The sequence below is a fragment of the Larus michahellis genome, chromosome 12 (genome assembly GCF_964199755.1).
Source record: "Larus michahellis chromosome 12, bLarMic1.1, whole genome shotgun sequence".
Taxonomy (NCBI): domain Eukaryota; kingdom Metazoa; phylum Chordata; class Aves; order Charadriiformes; family Laridae; genus Larus; species Larus michahellis.
The window spans coordinates 2,316,125-2,339,244 of NC_133907.1; the positions used below are offsets into that span (position 1 = coordinate 2,316,125).

The 23,120-nt window shown below is 41.1% G+C and overlaps 1 protein-coding gene across 1 annotated transcript in view; it reads right to left on the reverse strand.

The window, feature by feature from the left end:
* Window positions 1-23,092, reverse strand: part of TAF4 (TATA-box binding protein associated factor 4) — a 39,238-nt gene extending 16,146 nt beyond the window's left edge. The window contains exons 1-4 of the mRNA XM_074605074.1: window positions 22,709-23,092; window positions 19,656-20,744; window positions 1,469-1,635; window positions 357-476 (exon numbers count right to left, since the gene is read on the reverse strand). Of these exons, the coding sequence (XP_074461175.1) occupies window positions 357-476; window positions 1,469-1,635; window positions 19,656-20,744; window positions 22,709-23,024 (1,692 nt within the window). The 5' untranslated portion in view covers window positions 23,025-23,092. The remainder of the gene's footprint in view (window positions 1-356; window positions 477-1,468; window positions 1,636-19,655; window positions 20,745-22,708) is intronic.
* Between the last annotated feature and the right edge of the window lie 28 nt (window positions 23,093-23,120).

Sequence of the window (23,120 nt, forward strand, 5' to 3'; positions counted from 1 at the left end):
CAGAGCTCCAAATCCAAAGGGAACTGGTGTCACTTTCTTGAGGCAGAAAGCATAAAGATATTTTATTTTAGTCAGTTCTGCGGTCATACAAACTAGTAACAGGATATATCTTTAAATATATATGCATATAGGTATAATACAAAGCAATAATAATATACCTATAAAAAAATACATATATGTCCAAAATATACAGTAAATTGCGATATGCAAATGTTTTAGAAAGGATAACCCAGAAGATACTTCTTCTACGCACTTAGTAATTATATTTCCTGTATTTCTGTCAGTCTCAAGCAGGTTTTCAGCTAATCTTAACAGCTGATGTATCTCATCTAAGCAATACTTTTCTAGAAACTCACTTGCACAACAGGAGGACGCTGTAGCGTTGTGGTGGGTTGCACTGTTGTTTGAGCCTGAGACACTTGCTTGATAATAGTAGTTGGTGTCACCTGTCGTGCAATAATTGGTGTTCCTGGAGCCTGGGAAGAGGAGAAAAACCCAAGCACATTAGTTAGGGCTACAAAGCTGGTGAGGGGTCTGGAGGACAAACCTTATGAAGAACGACTGAGGGAGCTGGCGTTGTTTAGCCTGGAGAAGAGGAGGCTGAGGGGAGACCTCATCACCCTCTACAACTACCTGAAAGGAGGTTGTAGAGAGATGGGGGCTGACCTCTTCTCCCTGGTGACAAGTGATAGGACGAGGGGAAACGGGTTCAAGTTACATCAGGGGAGGTTTAGATTAGATATTAGGAAACATTTTTTCACTGAAAGGGTTATTAAACATTGGAATAGGCTGCCCAGGGAGGTGGTGGATTCACCATCCCTGGAGGTGTTTAAAAAAAGGGTAGATGGGGCACTTAGGGACATGGTTTAGAAGTGGCTCTTGTCAGGGTAGGCTAAAGGTTGGACTCGATGATCTTAAAGGTCCCTTCCAACCTCAACAATTCTATGATTCTATGATTCTAGTTCCTATATTTAAATATAAACTACCTTATCTAGTATTTTGTCTCTGGATAGTTGCCATTATTACAGATACAAAAGAATGCATCTGGACCTCTATAAATCTGTGAGAAGGATTTTTAGTCTTAACTTCACGCAACTGTGATGATCTCAGTATACATATACCCATATGCATTTCTTTCTTTTAGTTTTATAAAGAATAAGGGTTCTTTGGGGAAAAGAGTTCTCCATGTTAACCATATATGGTCTTGAACAGTCCTCCTTATATCAAACAGTTTTAAACTTAATGCCACTCAGCGAGGTAAAAATATTTTTGATGAGTAACAGCCAAACTGTAGCAGAATTAGGAACAAAACGCAATGCCTATGCCATGTGGAAAAGCCTGTATAGCACCAGTTTGATCAATGGTTTCCTCAAAGCACTCAAATCAACACCTTATTTTCTGCTGTATTCTTCACAGGAAAAAAAAAAAAAATCTTACAGTTATTAACACTACGAACTAGTGCACTAACCTGCACTGTCGATATCTGCACTGGAGGAGCACTGGTAGGTGTAGCAGGACGAGGAGTCATAGTATTTTGAGGCTGAGACTGGGCATGTGCCTGTGCTTGCATCTGCGCCAAGGCTTGTTGAGGGATCATCAGCAACTGCCCATTCTCACTACGCACAAGTACCATGCCTGGTAAAAAAGAAATTGGTCAAGACACATATATCCTTTTCAAAGATGAAAGAACATATTTTTTCTGTTGTGTTTTTTTTAATCTAAGTCAGATACATACCAAATTAATGTGCTGTTGAAGGACTACACAGCTAACAAAAGTGGTCTAGAATAAAAGCAAAGTACCCAGCCGCATTATCACATTTTGTATAGAATAGCTTAATCACAGAAATACTCTTTCTCTATCAAAATGCTCAGTATGGTGTGCATCAGAACACACAATGAGTCGTATTCGCCCCAGCCAAAAAATTCCATGTGACTAGAGGTTAAAATCAGCAATCGTGTAAAAGTCCTACCTGCTCTTTATTAAGAAATTTGTTTTATGAAACACTGCAAGTAAAATAAAATCTTGCCATTAAGCAAGATTATTTTTCGTTCTTCTTTAAGAGGGAAAAAAAAATATAATCAAACATAGGCTTCACCATCAACAGGAACACAATTGTCTAAGTTCTAAATTAATTTCCCATAACAACTTTAGTAATGAAAGCGGCTATAAAATCATAATCTTTCTCATGTGCATCTGCAACAGACTGCATTGTGCCATGTTACACCCCAAAAGAAAAATAAAATGGAGAGGGAAATAAGGCTGTCATTCCCCACTCAGTGACTCAGACCAATACACGTAACCCCCCCGGGTAGCTATAGGGAACCAGGTTTTAACCGGCAGATTTTCAGAGGATAGTCTCTCTTTCTCGAAGGCACAAACAGGATCTGGCCAACACGAACTACTTTCCCAGGACTCACTCATTCCGCACGCCTCAGTCAGTCCATGAGAGCCCCAGGACCTCATCAGCTCTGAAAAAGCCACCTAAGGAAGCAAACTGGGCACTCAAAATGAGTTAGCCTTTCTGAGCGACAAACTACAGGAGGAAACCTCACCACGAAAATCAAGAGGCACTACTGAAATCAGAAAGTTTTTGTTAAGTGTTGTTCAGTGCAGAAAAAGCCTACACGTGCTGCCCAACACTATCTGGAGATCCGGACTATGCTACTCAGACCATGACTTCTTCAAAAGAATAAGCTTTTATTTGCTTTCCTATTCAGATGCGTTGAAATGTTTATAGACAACTTCTTAAGCAGTTTTCTTGGACTGTTTGAAAATTAGTGTTAAACTGCAAAAACCCATATACTGATTTCTACAAAAATAAATTAAAAAGAAAACCTAATTTTTTTCTTTAGGTTCTGTACGTTAACTCTTTTCATGAAGCAGAGCCACACAGAGACATTAAACTAGTTTACATCAAAAAGGTCACTTTCCATTATGACTTATTTAGAAGTGTTAAGGTGGGACTGCAATGTGCTATGGACAAGAGTTATATCTAGAAACAAATATTCTCAAACTGGTTTTCTGTAGGAAAAGAAGAGGGAGAAAGCTTATTTATAATCTTGCAGACTGTAGAAATAACTACTCTTAGTTTAGCTGACAAGTCCAAAAAAAAAAAAACCAACCATTTTCCAAACCATCCCAAAAAGTAAGGTCTTTTTGCCCGTAACTTATATAAGGAGAAGCATTTTCATTAGAACAGCAAAGCCATACACCACCACCACCACCTCCAAGAAATTTATAAACCTCAATAGTGAATCCAGAGCTTGATCCTGTCACTTGCTCGTTAGAACCATCACTACCTTCTCACCATCAGCCTCATGCTATGGGGGCTACTGAAAAAAACAGACAAGTTAAATATTTTAAAAGACTAGAGTGTGACCTGCTACTACATCAAGCTAATTCCTGCACAAACAGAACGTGGCATCCTCTTCCAAAGTGCAAGCATAAAATCTTGGGAAGTGAACTCACATTGCCCATTTTTGTCATCCTTCATAATAATGAGCTAAAGAAGCTAAACACTGAATCAGTGGAAATCTTCAATATTGTTATAATTGAAAACATGAGCACAGTGGAGGTCTGATCAGACGAGTATTTTCAAGTCAACATCAAACACTAGGGCTTGTTGATGACCATTTAGTTTCTAGCAATTGAAAAAGCCCAATGCAACTATATATGTCTGTGCTTTCAGAAGCCCTTAAACATCACAGAGTTCTACTGACGTCCCATAACAAACTTTTTCTTAAAATTCACCATTTTGGGGGTTGATGTACCACCCAAATTCTTTAGAGACTTATATATTTTTTTCTTCCAGAAGCAACATAAGAGATACTAACTCTAGCTTTGGGTTTGGGGAAGTGGGGTGGTTTGTTTTTAATCTTCTCTCTCAGTGCAAAAGTGAGTTATTAGAAAGTGCTGACCCAAAGCACCTCACCCACATGTGAGAACCTTCTTAGCACCAGGCCCACAGCTCTACGCTACCGGCCCACTCTCCAGCTCAATACACAAGTCAGGCTCAAGAATGGGTCTGCACTACGCTTCTGTGCCCTGCAAGAGCACAGCCAGCCCTCGGGACACCAGGACTGGCAACTCTTTGCTCACCAAAACATCAATGAGGAAAGAGAGAAAAGAAGGATGATAACCACAAAACGAAGGCTGACTACCCCTGAAGAGCAAGCGCATCGGCTGAACAATGAAATATTCTTCCCTGAGCTACATGAAAATTAGAACATGCCTACACATTAACACAGCACAACTGCTGAAACAGACAGTTGAAAAGCATATTAATGTGAGCTTTAGGAAACATATCAAGAAAGTTCAATTTTTAGCAGCAGACAGACAAAACAATCATTTGTAATTCAAACCCTGGCTCTAAGCACTATCCCGCTAGATTGCTAACTATGGGAAGTCTGAACCTTCCCCCAAGTATTGAATTCATAATAAAAAAGTAATTCATACAAAGCTACATTCATAGCTGTCCCTGTTTAAATAGTTCTTTTATACTGCACTCATATTTGATACGCAGTTATTTTCAATTTATACAGTTTCTAACACATCTTTAAGTTGGGGTCTACGACTGATGAACTTTGTTATTGAAATTTCTGTGCAGAAATTCAGGAGTAATGCAGCGTGTGGGCAAGTAATTTTTGACTGAGCACTTAACATCTCTCCAGCCTTGTTGAGAATTCTGTAAGAAGGCAGCCGGAGCTGCTCTCAGCTTCTCTCCCTCCAGCCCAACTAGAGACTCTTTTCCAACCCAATTAGCTAAAAAAGAAACTCACTAACCCAAAACTATACCCAAGCTGGCATTAAGTGGATTTTCAGTGAAGTTCAGAAAGCTCATTGGAGCTAACTTGATTAAGAATTAAAAAGAAAGTCCCATTTATTTCACGCTTCTAAACAAAGTCACTGTAGGACTCCAACAGCCCCCTCTCTCCATACATACATTAACCACCTCTCAACTGATTCATTTGTTGCAATTGAAAAAAAGAAGGGGCTGACAGCCACAGGTGTAGAAAAAAAAAAAAAACCAAAACATTTCTTTCTCATGTTCCAAAACTTGTATTTTAAATATTTAAGTACATATTTAATGATACTTTATGATAAGTATCATAATCTCAAACTCCAATGCATAAGGGTACAAATGCTGCACAAACCAGATCAGAAACGACTACCAGGTACTAGAAGACAGCTGGAATTGTACCAAGGTATCTCACTTATCCAATTAAATTCAGCAACATATTTAAAGTAAGGATGAAAAATATCTTTCTGTTTCAAGTTTACCATCCAGGTTTTTGTTCCACAAATGTATGAAGTGCTATTTGAGACCAAACACCTAATAACGATCATTGGAAATATTCAGTTAGAAAAAGGTGACAACAAAACTTGGCCATTTTAAATTTCTCTCTGCCTTCTTTTTCCTAGAAAGTCTGGTCACGTGTACTCTAAAACCATATTCACTATTAAAAATGCAAACATTCAAGCATTCTTTCCAAGTCTCTCATTAAAAAACTAATTAAAATTAAAATTAATTACAATTTTTGTTAGAAGTTGGAGGCTTAACAGAATCTTGAAAGAGGGTCATATTTTAGTTTGAATAAACAATTCATCACAGCTCCAAATGAAGGATTAACAAAATTGAGTTGGATTGCTCCTTATGCCGAAAGGACTTGCTCTCCTGATGAGTACAACGGTCATCTCGTGTGTTCTTCTCGTGGAGACCTTCCTGGATCTCTCCTGTTTTCCAGTGTTTGGATGGAAAAGTTCATTATTATACAATGTAACCGCATGATTCTACACTGTGTCGTCTTTGCCTCTTGCTATTTGTATTTCCATTTGCTAATGGCACTTCCATTTACAAAGTCTTATGCTTTGGGGTTTTTTTTGTTAGTTGGATTTCCTTTTTTTTTTTAAATTAATAGAACCTGCAAAATCTGCACTGGAATAAAAAGTGAAGACCTCTGGCCATACGTCATGTCAGAAAAACCACAAACCAGCCCTTTTTCTAATGCCTTCCTCTTCTTTCTTTCTTTAAAACATGTCTTGGCTTAGCAAAGACTAAAGAAAAAAGTTACCAGAATAATAAAGGAAGAAGAGTAAAAAAATATTTTGTAGCCTTTGCAGACCACTCTGATTATCCGTGTAACTCCAGCGCTCTTGCTAGAGAACCTCTACATCCACAAAAAGCCCAAGCCAAAAGAGTTTCCTGGTTTGTTATCTGTTTTTGCTGGTAAATCTACATTAATAATATTTACAGGAGCTGGACTTCCCAATGACAGAGGTAAAATTTTCTGCAGATACAGCAGGCATCTTCAGAGGAAATACAGAGTCTGGCAAACTGTCGCCTCCTAACAGCCATAGCTAGCAGGCCACCACTCAAACAGCAACGCAGCGTGGCGTCGCCCTCTCTCAGAAGAAATGCTCCGTTTCTCAGGGACTCCGTTCATACAGCAGGTGACATACTGAGAGACTTCATCTACAGTTAGCAACCACCTAACACGAGGACCATAAAAAGGTCTGCCCACGTTCGTCACCGGGCATACCAGGATGCAAGAAAGAAACTCTCGTGTATCTGAAATAGAAAACCTAGAAGGTATCCCGTCAGATCACAAGCGACATCTCTCTTTCTGACGCAAATACTGAATGGAAGAATATTTAGGTTCAAACTGACAGATTTTGCTCATTACCTACAATGTAGCCCATGGTCTAATCCAGATCAATTCAGAACCATTACTAAGGAACCTAGACCTTTAGCAAGTTCTTTTTTTTAGCAGCTGAGATGTGACAGAAGAATTAATGGATGTATGATCTTGAAATTGCATGGAGAATACCCCTTTCCAGTCTCCTGAGGAAATTATCTTCTTAAAGTAAAAAAGTAACTGAACTTTATTTCCAGAGAAAAAGTTCGGGTCAGGGAGAACTGTTAGGCAGCAAAAACTGACGTTCAATACATACACATGCTGATGTTCAGAAAGAATGTCCAAGCCTGAAAGAATAACTAGAGGATTGATGCTTCTGGTGTAGGAAATCAAGTCCCTACGAACACCTCTAGAAAAAAGGGTTATTGATCATAAAGTCCACTGACATCCAACAAATCTTCAAACCCTAACTAGGTTTGCCAGCAAAGTTCACTAAGAGGTTATCTTAACATCAAGGCAGTTTGTGCCTTAAGCTCTCAAGCACATACTCATTTGTGTCAAGATGCTGCAAACATTTGACATGGCAAAAAAAAATCAGATGGTAATCATAAGCAAGCCGTGCCATATTAGCAGAGAAAGCTTTATTGTAGTGTCCCTTCTGTATTGTCAGAAGAGATTCTGTTGCAACAAAAAGGAAAGCAAGTGTCTGTAATGTTATGCAAGTTGGTATCGTGCACGCCACAAAAACCATATACAGCAAAAGGGGATGAGGCAATGCCCTGTAGATGACTGGATCAGGCTATACAGGGTCCCTGGAATGACAAAACATTTGTAAAAGAATAAAGTTTCTAAGATTTTCCCAATACAAAAAAGATAATATACCGGGGAGACAGCTGGAAAAAATGACAGCTGCCTATACAAACTACAGAAGAACTTTCAGCAGAAGTGATAAATACGATAGCGTCCCTTATTACAGAAAAGGAAATGATAACCTGGTACCAACATCAGTGCTGTCCAACAATCTGCCTTTCTTCCTCTTGTGACAACTGACTTGTCTGGAAAAGTTCTCACTCTATAGGAATGAAAGGCCAGGAAAAGAGGGAAGAACATGCCAAAGTCTACTAGTCCACTGCAGCTGCATGAAAATCTGAGTAATCAAGGGAATCTTCCCTAATACAAGACAACTTTTGGCAGATTTAGAATTATTTACATACGTCAAAGAAGAGCACCTGTAATAAACCAGCAAACATGTAGCAGCTCACAAGGGACAATCTATACACCAACTCATGAGAAATAGTGATTACAAATCAAGATGAACAGCACAGAACTTTAAACAGCAACACAGCTGTGGATTAGATGTTAGTGAAAACACCTTGTTTTGTACCTGATGAGAGATGTGCACCACCACATTAGATACGTGACCTTAGTTTAGGTGCTTCGAACCTCAGGTGATCTGTGCTGCACAACAAATCCAGAAAACACTTCTACTTGAACTTCCTTGCCAAAGTGTTTGACACCGTCAGCGACGCAGGCTCTTGAGTTTCATGAAGAAATGTTGGTTGGTTTGTGACATCTATAAAGGTGTCTTAGCTCCACAGGATAACCATAGTGCTTACGGAGAAGTCTACATAGTGCAGGTGTCGGCTCCTGTAAACCAGCCAGCTGAAAATGAACCCACCATTACCTGTGCCTTCACCTGCTCCAGAAGCGCTTGCACCGCACTGGCACGGATGAGCTCAGCCTCTACAAACATGAGTTAGTAGCAGATACATTCCCTGCTGAGCTGCAGGTCTACAGGCCATAAAACTGCCAGGCAGGGACAGAGCTGGTCAGCACACTGAAGCAGGCCGAGATCCTGTACCAGACCCCTCACCTCTCACAGCAGCGTAACGGGCACCCTAAAGCAATGAATGCCAAGGTTTTGCACGCACTTGGATTGAGACCACAGAGCACCCGCTATGCCGAACACGTCTTAAAGGTGCCTGTTAAATGTTCAGCTCCTGTGTTGCTTCAGGTGAGCTACAACTTGGCATGAGAAACCATGGCTGTCAGGTGTTGCTTCAGAGCATCTTTAATACAAAGCACTTGGAGCCTCCCAACAGGCACCAAACTTCACACCACAGTGAAGACTGACATGGCCCAGAGCTTTGGACAAGCACTTACTATAGAGCTACGAAAGCACACCACTCCTTTCACTTTTCAACTCAACATCACGCTGGAATAAAATAAGATTTTACCCAAATACAATGCCTAAAAGTTTTGGTACAGCATTAGTTTACTACAGCATTAGTTTACTACAGCATTCCACTTCATTTGCCTATGACCACTCTCCCCACGTGCCCAACCTGCACACACAGATCACAGACCACAACTAACGGTTATGGTCTGGGAAATACTAATTCTTGAACAGCTGATTTACAATTATTGCCAACATAGATGAAAGATACATTCTCAAAAATCACCAAGAACCCTGACTGCAGTGCACAGAAAATGTATTTTGTACAGACCAAGTACACAAGTTCATATTATGAAAAATTGCTTTTGTTTTTTCTTACTGAAGAGTCAAAAGGCCAAAGAGATTCAACTTCGTAGTGGAAGATTTGCTTACTCTTACTATGCAAGAATTCAGTTTCAAACTACAGAACTCAACTGTACTGTTGTCCTGGTACAAAACGTGAAGAAGTGAATAATTTGTAGAATATTGATTCACGAGTCTCTTAAGAATATAGTCAAAGGAATAATGTCATCCTGGAGTACCAAAAAACCACTGTATTTAACGGTGATCCCGTATGGAAAAAATCTCGGTTGAAAAGGTGTGTAAAAAGTGTTCTGGGAAATACGTCATTTTATATAGCAACAATTGACAAATGCTGCAAAACAATGTGACTTGAAACTATTCTGACTTTTCTGGAAAGCAATGTTCCTTGAAAGTGTGTTAACATTCCTTTCTAGTCAGGCACACAAGGCCAAAACACCAGAGTGCTCTGTCAAACTGCAACCCAATCATCACACAAATCTGTCTTTAGGTTGATGCAGAAAGAACTAAGAGAAGCACTATCAAGAGCTAAACCAATTACTTTAATTATTGATCTCAAAGTGATTCAGATTTAGCTCTACTATGATTTTCAATATACTTACATCAAACAATAATGTTATACCAAAATCGGATTTGTTTTTGAGAAAGGAAGACACAAAATAAAGTGCCACTAATTCTTTTGATCTGTTATGCTAAATAGGAGATTTTAAAACTCAACTAGTCTTTGTTTCTGGCAAACAGTTTGTCTGTACTGAGGCACATCAACATTAGTGCTGTTCAAGCAGCTGATGAAATGGGAATGGGCAAGCTACTTTGCATTTACCGCAGTCCGCACACAAATACCTGATGAAGAGTAATGCATTAAATCCATGCGATCTTCCTTCAAAAAGCAACACCCTAAAACAACCAAGTACATGAAATCCCATAAAACACGCTTTCTTTAATATGTCCCCACTGTGAATGCCCTACTCTAGGTATATACCCTTTCTAATTTTAGCAGTGACAAAACCCTTTGCTGATGCCACCTTTTCAGCCAGAGCTGTGGAGACCCGATGTTAGACAATGCCACCGCCTGACAGCTACCCAGGGCAGCCTCGGTGGAAACGTTCCCTTCAAACCCGCCTCTGCAGAAACAGCCTGCGATTTTACGACTCTCTCACTGCCGATACAGAAGTTACTCTGCTTTGATAATATGCCAAACACTACGCCTCAAATACAAACTATCACCGTGGACATGACATTACAGGTCATTTGGCCGATAGCAACATTTATTAAGTAGCATTGCTTTTCCAGTTAGTCTGAACACAGAAATAAAAGTATTTTCACACCTGTAAGCTTGAACGCAGAAAGCTTTTAAACAAAATCAAGTCTAGTTTTGATTTTTACTAACCATCAAGTGCACAGTCCTGAGTAATGACTAAGCTTAATGACTGGGTATGACTAACACTTATAAATAATTAGTGCCTTCTCTCCCCCTCCCCCATGGAGGACAGGGAAGAAAAGAAACCCAAATGATACATTGGAAAAAAGGAAGAATGAAAGGAAATAAGCAGTTGAAGTTCATGGCTCGAACACTTGCCTCTTCTTCCAGTCCACCCTTAATACTACTGCAAACATGACTGCACATATGTTTATTAAGAACTAACAGCTCCTCCTGCTTTTCTATGAAGTTCTGCAGAGTTTAGCCACTCTCAGCCTTCCTCCTCCAGAAGTCTTCTTCCGACCTCCTCTGCTGAGCCCTCAGCAGACACTCTGCTGGTCACCTCCGTCACCTCTTTGGCCACAGGTGCTGCAGTTCCCCAGTGCTGCTGCTTGGAGCTGGTACTTCTGACTCATGTGAGTCCAACTGGTCCCACTCGCTGCACCACCACTCACGCTGAATGCACCTGATGTTATTACATCCTGCGAGAGGCACTAAACTAGCCCTCCCTTAGAGAAATATTTGATTAATAAACTGAAGGAAAGCGTGAAGACAGCTTACTACAGCCATTGCTGCCCCCTCAAACCATTTAAGAAAGACTAGGGCATGGCGCACACCTCATTGCTTCGCTGCTGTTTATACTCTGATACGTAGAGCACACATTTTTCAACGGAATCTACACTGGTTGTCTGCACAGAGTCTACCCAGCATGTGCTTTATTCTGTACAAAAGCACTGTGATGGCTTTTAACAGTTCAACTACTCTCAGAAACATATATTAATCAAGTTATAATGATAAGTTAGACCATTTTTACTAGAGACTTACTTGATTCAATACAAACCTTAGAACAGTCATGCTAGCCATGCAGAATAATACTACATACTGATGAAGTTTTATGTTACTAGTTGCCTAGGTACTGGTTACACTGTGTTACTGAAAAAAATAGTTCGGTAATGGGTTTTATGGGGGGAAAAAAAAAAAGCATCAAAATTAAAAGATGCATGATGTTCACAATTTACAGTTCTAATTTATAAACAGAGTTCTACACTCACAAGAAGTTATTCCATTTTTATCAATATACTTTTCCAAATCTCACAAAAAGAGCTTGGCAACTGAGTTGCACCCTGCACTAAATCCTGTACAAATACACGGCAAAAGGACTGTCCCTGGGTAAAAGGATTTATAACCTATTTATGCACTTTGCTGAGAATCAGCCTTTTACGTTCAAAGTGTAACTTTCTGATCACTGGTAACACAAGTACAGAAACTCATCTTTTTAAAATGTTATTTCTAGCCTGACAACAGTTACAAAGCCAAAGATTATCTATGTTTGTACAATGCCTTAAGACAGCCCTGTGAGGGGCTGAACTCTACCTATACAGATCTCGCTGCACAAACAGGACGCAGCTGTATCAATTCCTTATTACTATCACATCTGTCTTGATTATTGATAATCCATATATTATAGAGTGATGATAATCAAGGTTTTGTTTTCACCAAAAAAATATTCTATATTTAAAAAACCCTTAGTTAAAGGCATAAATGAGGCTTCAAGGACAATTATTGCAATTTACAACACGCATTACCCTAAAGACAACTGAAGAAAATTACTCCAAGACAGGAGGCTTTGTGGTAAAAACTTGGCACTCAGTTCCTCGAGACACCTGTACCTGCAGAAGACAGCCAGCATTTCTGGAAGGAAATTACCACAGAATAGAGCTGGGGTAAGAGTTTCCACATTAAACTGAGGCAAAAGTGTCCTAAAAGGTTGTTTAAAAAAAATAAAAAAAAAATAAAAATCATTTGCTCTATTCATGTGTCCATGGTCTGGATGAAAAAAAGCCTCACCTGATTTGAAATATGAGTGCCCACACGGTCCTTACACCTGTTTCATTAGAGCCTGGTCTGTGTACAGTTTTCATGCTTCTCTCAACATTTGAGCTGGAAATGGGACCATTCTGCCACAATAGTTTAGTAGCACAAATCCAGAGTGGACACAACTATATTGCTGTAAAAGATACTTACTGTATAAGTTATTTTCCTTCTCTCATGAGGAAGCAGTATGCAAGAGGGCCGATACCACAAAAACTGTATCCAGACAAGAAGGGTTTTACAACTTTCAAGAAACCTGTATCAGTATAAACAGACCACAACTTCTTGCATTTAGGCAAGACCATAATTCGTTTAAAAACACATTCAAGTTAATGCACTAGCAACTTAAAACAACACCAAAAACAGAGCCTGCATACCCCCACGGTGTGCAGCCTGTCCCAGGACAGAGCCGTAGGGAGGCTTTGGCCCCAGAAGTGCACCGGGGAAACTTCAGCAACGTCCCCATATCACACAACTATTGTACACGGGAACATCCCTGTGGCTGGGGCACAGAAAGAGTCCTTTATCTTATGAGCACCACATATTCTCTCTAGAGTTTGGCCTTCCTTCACATACAGCTTTACAGTTCATAATACAACCAAAATAGGTGTCTACTAAGCTCCGCTAAGAATTCCTTCCCATCATTGTCTTCAGTTGTGAGAAACACAATTTTCAAAATTATTTTTTTCATGCCACTACCTCTCCAAGTCTTCTTTCACAAGAGATAATATGCCTAACATAAAAAGTTTAAACTTGCTAACACTGTCTTCCACCCGGCAAAAGTTTTCTTTTTAACATCAAGCAGTGACATCAAGTGCAAGGAGCAGATTCAGACAGATGAGTGGAGTTATAAACATTCATAAAGTTTCAACACAGAGAACAATCCTGACAAGAGTAGTTATTTTCAGGTAAAAAATGCTGATTTCAAGTATTTCTGGCAAAAAATACATACAGTAACACAAAAAGGTTTAACATGCTGTGCTCTTAAGTGACTTGTATGCCTAGCAGACTCAGCATTTGATCAGGCCCTTTGTATGCAGCTAGAAGGCCAGCTTTCCACGAGCCAATCTCTTCTCTTTGCTAAAATCCACTCAGGCTAATATCAGTATTTTCAACTGAGTTCCTGAACTACTACATACATTTTTTTAGGATTCTATTTACATATCATTTTCCAAAACAGAGAAGACAAACAATAATGAGTTTTCACGCACCAAAACATTTCATTTTCCGTCTTATCGGTGCTCAAAACTGTTGCATTTTCATTCAGATTGCTAACTTTGCTGCAGCATCCCGTGTTAGTAAGTGATTCAAGTCCTGGGCAGCATCCAAATTTGTGGTCCTCAAACCAAGATGCTGCATTTTAGCAGTAACCCACATAGATTTCCAGAGACGGAAAACTCTTTTAGCTCACTGAACATAGAAACATCATGTAACTTCAGGAGTAGCAGAATGCAAAATGGCTCAAAAGAGACAAATCAATCACTCACTTCTGGTCATTGACCAACAACCTTGATCATATGCCTAGTGATACCCCAAAAAAACCCAGAAGACCACAATTTGAAGGATAGATAGGCAAATGAAACAAATCCATACATGTTCTTCCAAAGGCTGATGGGAACAACAGTATTTTCCATAACAGAACTCAACAATATGTAGTCAAAGTTAATAGCTTTCATAGCTTAACGGAATGACGACTATATACCCATTAGATCCCATCACTTAAAGAGACACAGACACTCTTATCAGATGTACAAAACAAGGCATTGGTTTGCCTCATGACACTCATTTTAACAAAAATCCTATCGCATAGATCTCTGAGTCTTAAGTTCTTTGGGGTACAAAGCTAAGCATGCAGGATTCCTCAATTATGAAAGTTGCAATAAGAACAAACACAACTTTCAGTCTGGCGACATATGGCAGATCTGATGTAGCAGATTTCAAATAAAGCAGAATGTTCCTTTTGCTGATGCATGATTTGAACATAAAATCCACCCCTCGCCCAGAAGAGATCCACAGTTATCTTTCAGAAAGAGAGATACCACTTTATGTGCCAAGTATAGGACTCCCAAGCTCTATCTTGGCAAAATATCAATTCCCTCATGGCCTTGGGCAGGTCAGAACTTCTCTAACTTGCTCTTTCCCCCAGCTCTGAAGCAGAGTTCATACTACTTTATTTACCAACCACACAGGCATGTTGCAAGGATTAAATTTTGTAAAATGCTTTGAAAGTAAAACACGCTATAAGCAGCCTCCTATTATCATTGTGCATTACAGACATTATTTTTAACAAAAAACAGCCATGCCAACACAGTTAACAGGCATAATATTGGCAGCACATACAACATACAGGGAAACTATAATCAGGATATGTTTGAACTCGCTTGCTAGTCAGTGAGAAATAGAAACAACTACATTCCACTACTTCATAGTATTTTTTCTGTTCTTTTCCATATTTCTCGTTTTATGGAAACCTGTAGATTTCCTCATCTATTTATACTCCTAGTTACTTTAGGCACTTCTGGGGTACATGTTTCAAGTACAAAGTAACCCAAAGCATGCCACATTCAGTATGAACAAGTAACACAAATTGTTTTACAATGAAAAGATTGCCTGGTTCTTCCCAGCCTGCTGCCTTTTCTCCTTTTTCTATCCGCTCTCTTTTGCCCGGCAGCCTACCACCCCAGCTCCTTACTGAAGGAAAATGAACTACTCCTGCTACAGTTATTTTTCAGTGGCTCCAGCTCCAAAAAAATCACGACTGCTTAAGTCAAAAGGATCTGAACCCATGCTTTAAATTAAGTATGCGATAGGTAATTTTCCCATCCTAAAACCACTATAATCAAGGCCTAAGTTAGAATATTTCTTGGATAGCTAACACAAACTAAAAATCATCAGTTTCTACAAAACCTAAGCTTCCATTTAACACCAAGTGAAGTTTCCAGGCTCTTAAGGCCATGAAGAAAACCTTGCACGTGCAAATAGATGTAGTCCACCCTCCAGGGTCAGCAGATGCATAGCACCAATGTTCTCCCAGGTACCCTTTACTTCTAAAAAGCAGCAACAGTAAGTTTAAACCAACTGTAGAGGTCACTTGCATTAGTACTGTTCAGAACTCTGGAACATTCACTTTTTAATGAAGCCCCACCAGTTTCACAGTTGGGAAATGGCCCATCTCATAGTCACTAGAGAAATGGCACGAGACGCCGCCAGAAAGCAAGCGATGAAGAAGTCTAGACTCATCTGCTATCATCAGCTACTGGAAGATCCAACTAAATTTTGTGAAAGTAATAAAGAAGTTTTATTATTAGATACAAAGCAAAACAAATATGTGATAGCAGTTTTACTACAGCTGCACAACTGCATTACTGACTGCTAAGGAGAATACTGACCCTGATCGCAGAAGTAAAAAAAATTACATAAAGACAACCTCTCCTCTCTGCTATCTTCAAACAGGACTAAGTGTCACAGAATCTTGTATATTCAGGGAAAAAAAAAAAAAGCTAGTCTTTAGGATCAACCTAGCAAATTTTCATAAGTACTAACATTCACTCAGAAGGTAAAAGGAAAGCAAGGAGGGGGACAGGGGGAAGTGAAGGTTTCTAGATTTCAGTTTCACCTAAGCTGGTAGAGAAAACTGTCCAGACCTACCAGCTCTATATTGTTCTTACTCGATACCTACAGAACCCTCTCCAATCTGCTCCTTTGTTTAAGCAGCCACCTTAAAAGCTTATTATGAGATGCTTGTACATAAAAAGAAAGCAGAAGAGAGTAACAACATCAAGCATCTGCAAGAACACAATCCAAATCTTTGATCCCTCAAGTTGACAATACTGGTAAAGCAAGCATAAACTCATAGACGATGGTTTTGACATTGTATTATTGCATTGCTGGAGAATATAGTATTTTGAAGAGTGATTTTAAAGTGCACAAGTTCTGTCATTTCACAAGATGATTGTACATGTGTCAGCGATGACCTCTAAGGACTTTACAAACTCTTACATTGCAAAAGATTAATCTTGGAGCATAATCTCAATTACAGTTTTCTGCAGACATTTCTGAGCATCTGTAACAGCAGAACGCTGACTTAATGCTTTAACAAACTCATCAATTTTCCTACCTCTTGCCATGTTACTGTACACACCACATTTCGTATTACTGCTTGAAGTACTCCGAAACAAATAACTTCATACAATTTATTTTCAGTCACAGTTCCAAAAGATGCTGCACCTTCCAAGTAGCACTGCATAACTTGTGTTCCTGCCCCCTAGAAAATTATCTGATCTTTTCACATCTTTGCTAAGAAGCTATAAATAAGGTTATTTTTGGACCCTCATTACCCAAATCTGTCCAATTGGACTACAAAGTTCCAAACACAGGCTCCTGAAGAAAAGACTAAGTGCAATAGTCCTCGTCCTCAAAGACGTCAGTAGTGGAAAACCATTATTAATGCACAGATGCTCCAAACAGCCCAGTTTCTTTGAGAAGTAAGATACCAGAATCCAGTAAGGTCACAATAACTACGGCCCATTAGCTTTTCAAACACCTCCAATTTCGTCAGTCGATGTTTGTTGCACAATTGCCTTGATGCAATGTAAAGCATTATTCTAAAAGTAATACATTTTAAAGAGTGTTGACTGAGCTATTTTCTACATGCTCTATATAAGAAAACATCTGAAACCTTTCAAGGTTTCTAATTTTCAAGCCTCAGGTTAGTAACAGTTACTGACATTTTACATTCTACTTTCCACACACGTGAAACTGTAACTGTATTTTGGAGAGCTAGAAACAGTAATGCAGGGTAAGAAAATAACTATAAGACACATGCTGCTTATTGGTCAAACCTTCCATTACAATGCTCTTTACAAGTGTTTGTAAATCTTGGTGTAAAAAGCAATATGTGCAGTGTATGATCTCAAGCTATTTCATGCACCAAGTCTTACAAACTCTTATTAACATACACTACTAACTTTTAAAAACATAAACTTGTGCATGCAAATTCGATGATGTGCATCTACTGTATGCATGCAAGCACTGCAGGTGCAGCTCCATACTATCAAACTGCCTTTAAAAGTCTGGCCTATGATGCTGTAATTTGAAATACAATTTCAAAAGCAGAGTCATCTATTCTGCTTTCACTATGAATGTATATGTCCTCTGCTAAAGATTAAAGCAGTTGCGTGTGGCTAGACTTTCAGAGGTGCTTAGCCCTTGCACCTGTGAGATGTTTGTAAGAGCTCAACATCCATCAGTTCTTAAGTGTTCCATAAGAAACACTTTATGCAAAACATTTTCAAAGTTGGCTACTTTCACAAGGTATAAAAATGCAAACCAAAGCAATTTAAAAAAAATCTGATCCACTAAAAAAAAAAAAATCCTTTCCAATATTAAGTCTGTCTCATCAAGCAAGAGCCCAATTTCCAATTTCTATGTATTCAGTCATGTAGACTTGCTTATTTTAAGAGTCAGGCTATTCTTTTGAAGTTATAAATATTTTTAAAGTGTAGGACAGACAAGAAAAGTGCTTAATAAAAAACCTCAAGTGTTTAGAACCTATATTGTTTTGCTTTGATCTATCGAGACCTCCAAAGGAGCAATTTATGGTCCAATTACGCTTAAGGACCGGCAACGCCGCTTTTAAGAGCAACACATTTCAGTATGCTATGGCAGTTTGAAAACATCAGCTACCTGGAAAAAAGGTCCCACTGGACTCAACAGTAGTATTTTTCCCATAATCGGGTTTATAATGCAGTATTAGTGAAAATGTAGGTATACATGGCAATAGACTGTAAACCTGAAAAATCCTTTGATACGCTGTGGCAATAAATAAATAAATAAGGCTTTTCCAGCCTATCAATTTACAAGCTTCAAATTAGGCACTGGGGTTTCAAGGTCTGCGTTTTACTGCTATTTTTTAAATTAGCAACGTGTGTCATTCAAATTACTCATATAGGAAATAATCTTCTGCACACAAAAATGAGGAATATTTATGCCAGTTAGAACTTGGACACACAGAACGTCTGACAGGCTTCACCAAACTACATGGCATCACATACCATAAATAGTACATTACACAAAAAGGTGGTGTGTAGTAACAGAGTATGGTTTCTGATCTACCTTATGTGACAGGTGCACTGCTTTAAGGTTGGTCAGGAGTTTCAATAGATGTACTTTCACAAACACCAATTGAAACAGATGATATACAACTACTACTGATTTCATTCGGTACTAGTAGTAAAATTTAATTAGCTGCTCTTTGTATACTGCCCTGAAAACAGTGAATAGTAAGAATACAGCTATTACTATATATTATTAAAAAGACAGGAAGCTATGTGTAGGTTCATACAAGTATTTTCAGTTAAAAATGAAACTGCACACAAGTACAAGCCTGGTTCAAAATAACAGCAAATATATAACCTTAAATCTCCAAATCTAGGATATTTAAGGAGGGACAGAACAGTTCTCAGGAAAGAAATACTTCTCATCCTGCTTTTGACTCACCCACTGAGTTCAGAACTAGATTCCTTGTCCAGAGATGCTCAGCACTAAGCATGAGACTAGCTACTACAAAAGCTGCAACCCTAGACACAACAGGGTGAGGTAAGGACATAGGAAGACTGCCTTTTGTATCAGAACTCCAGTGACTAAAAAGATCATCAAAACCTCACAGATTTGAAGTTTATAAGTCAGACTTTGAAGGCATTTAAAGCAAAAGAAGGTAGTTTTGTTGTGTTGTATCTGCTGCTTCTCTATTCATGAGAGCTCTGTGGTACTGGGGGCATGCAGGGACAGAGAGGGAACTGAACAGCACGTGAAGGTTATACGAACTACTGACAAAAGCGCCTTAAAAGTCAACACACCTAACGTGGAAGTGAAATAGCAACATTTCATTTGATAATATTCCATTGTCACGCTTTGGCAGTTTGCAGCTTCATCTACACTCACATTGTAACAAAGATACTAGGCAGAATTATTTTCAAATTATTACTGCTGAAAAGACTTTTTGGTCACACGAAATCACATGCTAAGTAGTGGAATGCTACTATTCTACTCCTCAAAACCAGACAATTCTCATTGTTACATGCAATACTTCTTCCACAATTCACAATTAAACAGCAAGAAATCTTATTTGGATACCTTCCTTCCTGCAAGAAATACACTTCCAAAACAAAACCCTTCAGTCCTCTTACTCACCTGGTGGTAACTGAAAATTCTGAATGTTAGTTGGATTCTGAGGTGGCTGAGGCAAACGAGGTGCTAAAACTGTAGGAGTCAAAGTTGCTCTGATTCCACTCGCAGTTGCTGTTGGAGTCCTCGGCAGACTTTGTGCCACCGTATTGGCAGTGCCTTTAGCCATTCCTGTGGGGGTGCCAGGAGCTGCAGGAGGTATCCCACCAGGATTGGGAGCAACATTGGAGAGCCCAGCTTGCATAGTTTGCCCAATAATCATGTTACCCCCTGTAGTACTGGGCTGGCCAGCAGTAGCCAGCGTCTGCTGTTGGGATACTGCCTGGACTATAGTTTTAGGAGACTCAGATTTGATGACCTGTGTGGCGGGAGCTGCTGGCACAGTGGAACCAGACTGGCTGTTCACAAGCGATGTCTGGAGGGAAACTCCAGATCCCACAGTGGCTGTAGCAACAGCAGGAAAACTCCCCACACTGATGGTTGAATTGATCACAGTATTGCTCCCATTTTGAGTGGCTGCACCAGCTGCAGCTACTGTGGGTCCTGCTGTGTGAATCGGTGGCCTCACAAGCGTTACCGTAGGCGCCCCAGTTCCAATGCTCGGTGGTGGCTGCGAGGAGATAACTGTGGGCGAGGAGGAAGATGCAGAGGACACAGCAGTATTAAGGAAAGAAGTCTGGATGACAGTGTTGGAAGCTGATGGCAAAACAGCATTAACAGTATTTCCTTTCCCCACGGATCCAGGTCCATTGTTAACAAGAGGGGCAACAGCAGGTGCAGAAGCAGGGTTAGCAGTCACAGGAGTCCCAGCGAAAGCAGCACCTCCTGTGTGGTGAGAGTTCATCACCACGTTACTCCCATTCAAAGTTTGCACTGTTGTGGTCCCAATCTTGCCATTCCTGGTGGACAAGGCAGTTGCCATGGTGCTGATAACCACCGATTTGCCCTGACTGAGGGTCCCTGGAGCAGCAGTGACTTCAGATCCTCCTGCTGCTGCAGTGGTGGTGCTGGTGCTCGTTGTGGTGGCTCCATCCAGAGCTGAAGTCTGGGACCTGGTGTTATGATTAATAACGCCCCCTTGCACTCCTCCTGCTCCTGCAAAACAACAACAAGGTTAAACAGAGAGAATGAGCAAGAAGAGAAGTCCAGCAAAGACAGAACGTTCTCCCTCATTACCAAGTCTTCTCCATCTCCCAGGCTACCTGCCTGGAGCCAAGAAAACCGTACAGAGCACAAACTGAAGGTGGCTTTGAAGACATTACCTTGAAGCCTCCAACTTCCTGCCCAAGACTGGCAGACCCAATATTAATTGTAACACCCCTGCTTTCAACACTACAATAATACAAAATAGGGAAAACAGCTTTAATATGAACCAAGGGAAGGGAGGAAGAAGATCACCTTAGACCTCTTCCCCATTCTAGAGCCTGCCATCACATTTAGCAACAGGACTGCAACTGCAAGGAGGGAAAAACGGCAATGGAAGACACATTAATAAGACATATTCCCTATACCCAGCACACGTTACCCTCTAATCCCTTCATCTTCTACAGAGTAAGTCAGTTAGATCAGGAGGCTCAACAACAGCAAAATATGAAAAAGTGAAAGGAAAGAAAAACGTCATGCTGTCAAGATAAGAAGTACTGCAAGGCCTGGAGTAGGTTACCAGAAGACTCTTCCACTTTATTACAGAATTTGTTCTTCGGATCTGTAGTTACCTCAGCCAGAGACAGTTAAAAGTAAATAAATAAAAAGCAAAGCTGGTTTTGAGAAGGGACAAGATGATGTAGCTTCTTGTCCTGAATAATCCTCATGCCCCTTGATGAGGCCTGGTGCTATCACAAGTACAATCACACACAGTCCAGGTCCTGGCCCTAAGGAGACAGAAACGGGAAAAGAATAGCGACAGACAGATACTGAGATGCATGTTATAAGGGTTAAGGAGATCCTCCTAGAAGAGCTTCATTAATCATGACAGAAGGTCTGTAATATCTTCTTACACTTCAGCAACAAGAAAGAAAGAAAAAAAATAAAAATAGGGGGAGGGGAAGAATTGCAGAGAAATTCTGGGGAGACATTTTTTTTTTTAATTCCCCTGAAAAACAGCTTCCCTCCATTCTTGTGTTGTGAGCCCTTAGTCCCAGCCTTTGCACTATTCCCCTACAATCTTCACAACACGAAGAGGGGGAATATTCCCAGGTAGCTACCGGGGGTGGGTGGGTGGGAGAAGACATTGTACAAGGTGGGGTGCTGTGGCCTGAATTCCCCCCCTTCCTGGGACCTGGTGTTGTGACAACCCCCCCTTGAGGGCAGAGGAGGAATGAGAGGTGTTGGATGCCCCCCTCCAAGCCCCTGGAACAAGGGAAGGGGTTGCGGGGAGAAGAATATTCAGGCAGGCAGATATGGGGGGGAAGCATTTTGAGGGACTTCCTCCCCTTGAAATCCCCCCTCGCTTCCTCCTCTACAGGAAATAGGTGTCATGATTAATAACACCCCCTTGCACTTCAGCAACAGAGAAGGGGGAGGGGAAGGAGCATTTACACAGACAGCTAAGGCGGCATTATCAAGAGGGAATCCCCCCCATAACCTCCACCCCTGGGAAGGGAAGGGGAGCAGCCGGGGACGGCATGGGAGGCACGGCCGTTACCAAGGGGGTGGGCTCTGCCGCCCTCGGCCCCCCAGACGAAGGGAGCCCCTTTACACTCCAGCAACAAGGGCACGAAAAGCAGAGGGGACCGGCAGAGTCACGGACGGGCTCTGCCGGCGGATTCTGCGGGGAAGCTGCCCCCACACATGATAAAACACCCTCTCGTAAGCAGAGGCGAGGAGGGAAAATAAAGGGGAGGGAGCAGAGGCGCGGATACACACCGAGGGGGCATGATGAGGGGAGGCTCTCCCCCAGATGATCGATACCACCCTTTGCACTCCCGCTCCTGCCACAACGAGAAGGAGGAGAGAGGGAAAAGGGGGGAAAGCAGTGAGGGAAGGAGCAGCCGGAGCTGGGGAGTGGGGGGAGGGGAGGGCCCCTCTCCCTCAGAGCCCCCCACCCCTGCCCATGTTACCTGCTTTTGTGATCTCTGGGGCACTCAGTCCCATCTTGCTGCCGCTGCTGCTCTCTGTTTGGGCATTAGCATTGCCTCCTACTACTACTCCTCCAGGGCTAGGGCTAGGGCTGCTGCTGCTACTGCTGCTGCTCACAACATGGTTCCCCAGCAGCCCCCCAGCGGCCCTCAGGGGCTCCTGCGCCTTGTGGTGCTGGTGGTGGTGGCCGGAGGCCGCCAGCTGGGACTCCAGGGAGCCCACCAGGTCGCTCACCACCTTCTCATCCACCTCCGTGTTCAGGAAAACCTCATCCAGCAGATCCGAGCCCGCCGCCATCTTTTTTTTGGAGGGTTCCTGTGAGCTGCTCCCTCCTCCCCCCCCTCCCCTTCCACTCCTCCCGCCCTCCCCCCACCCCACACACACACTCGGCCC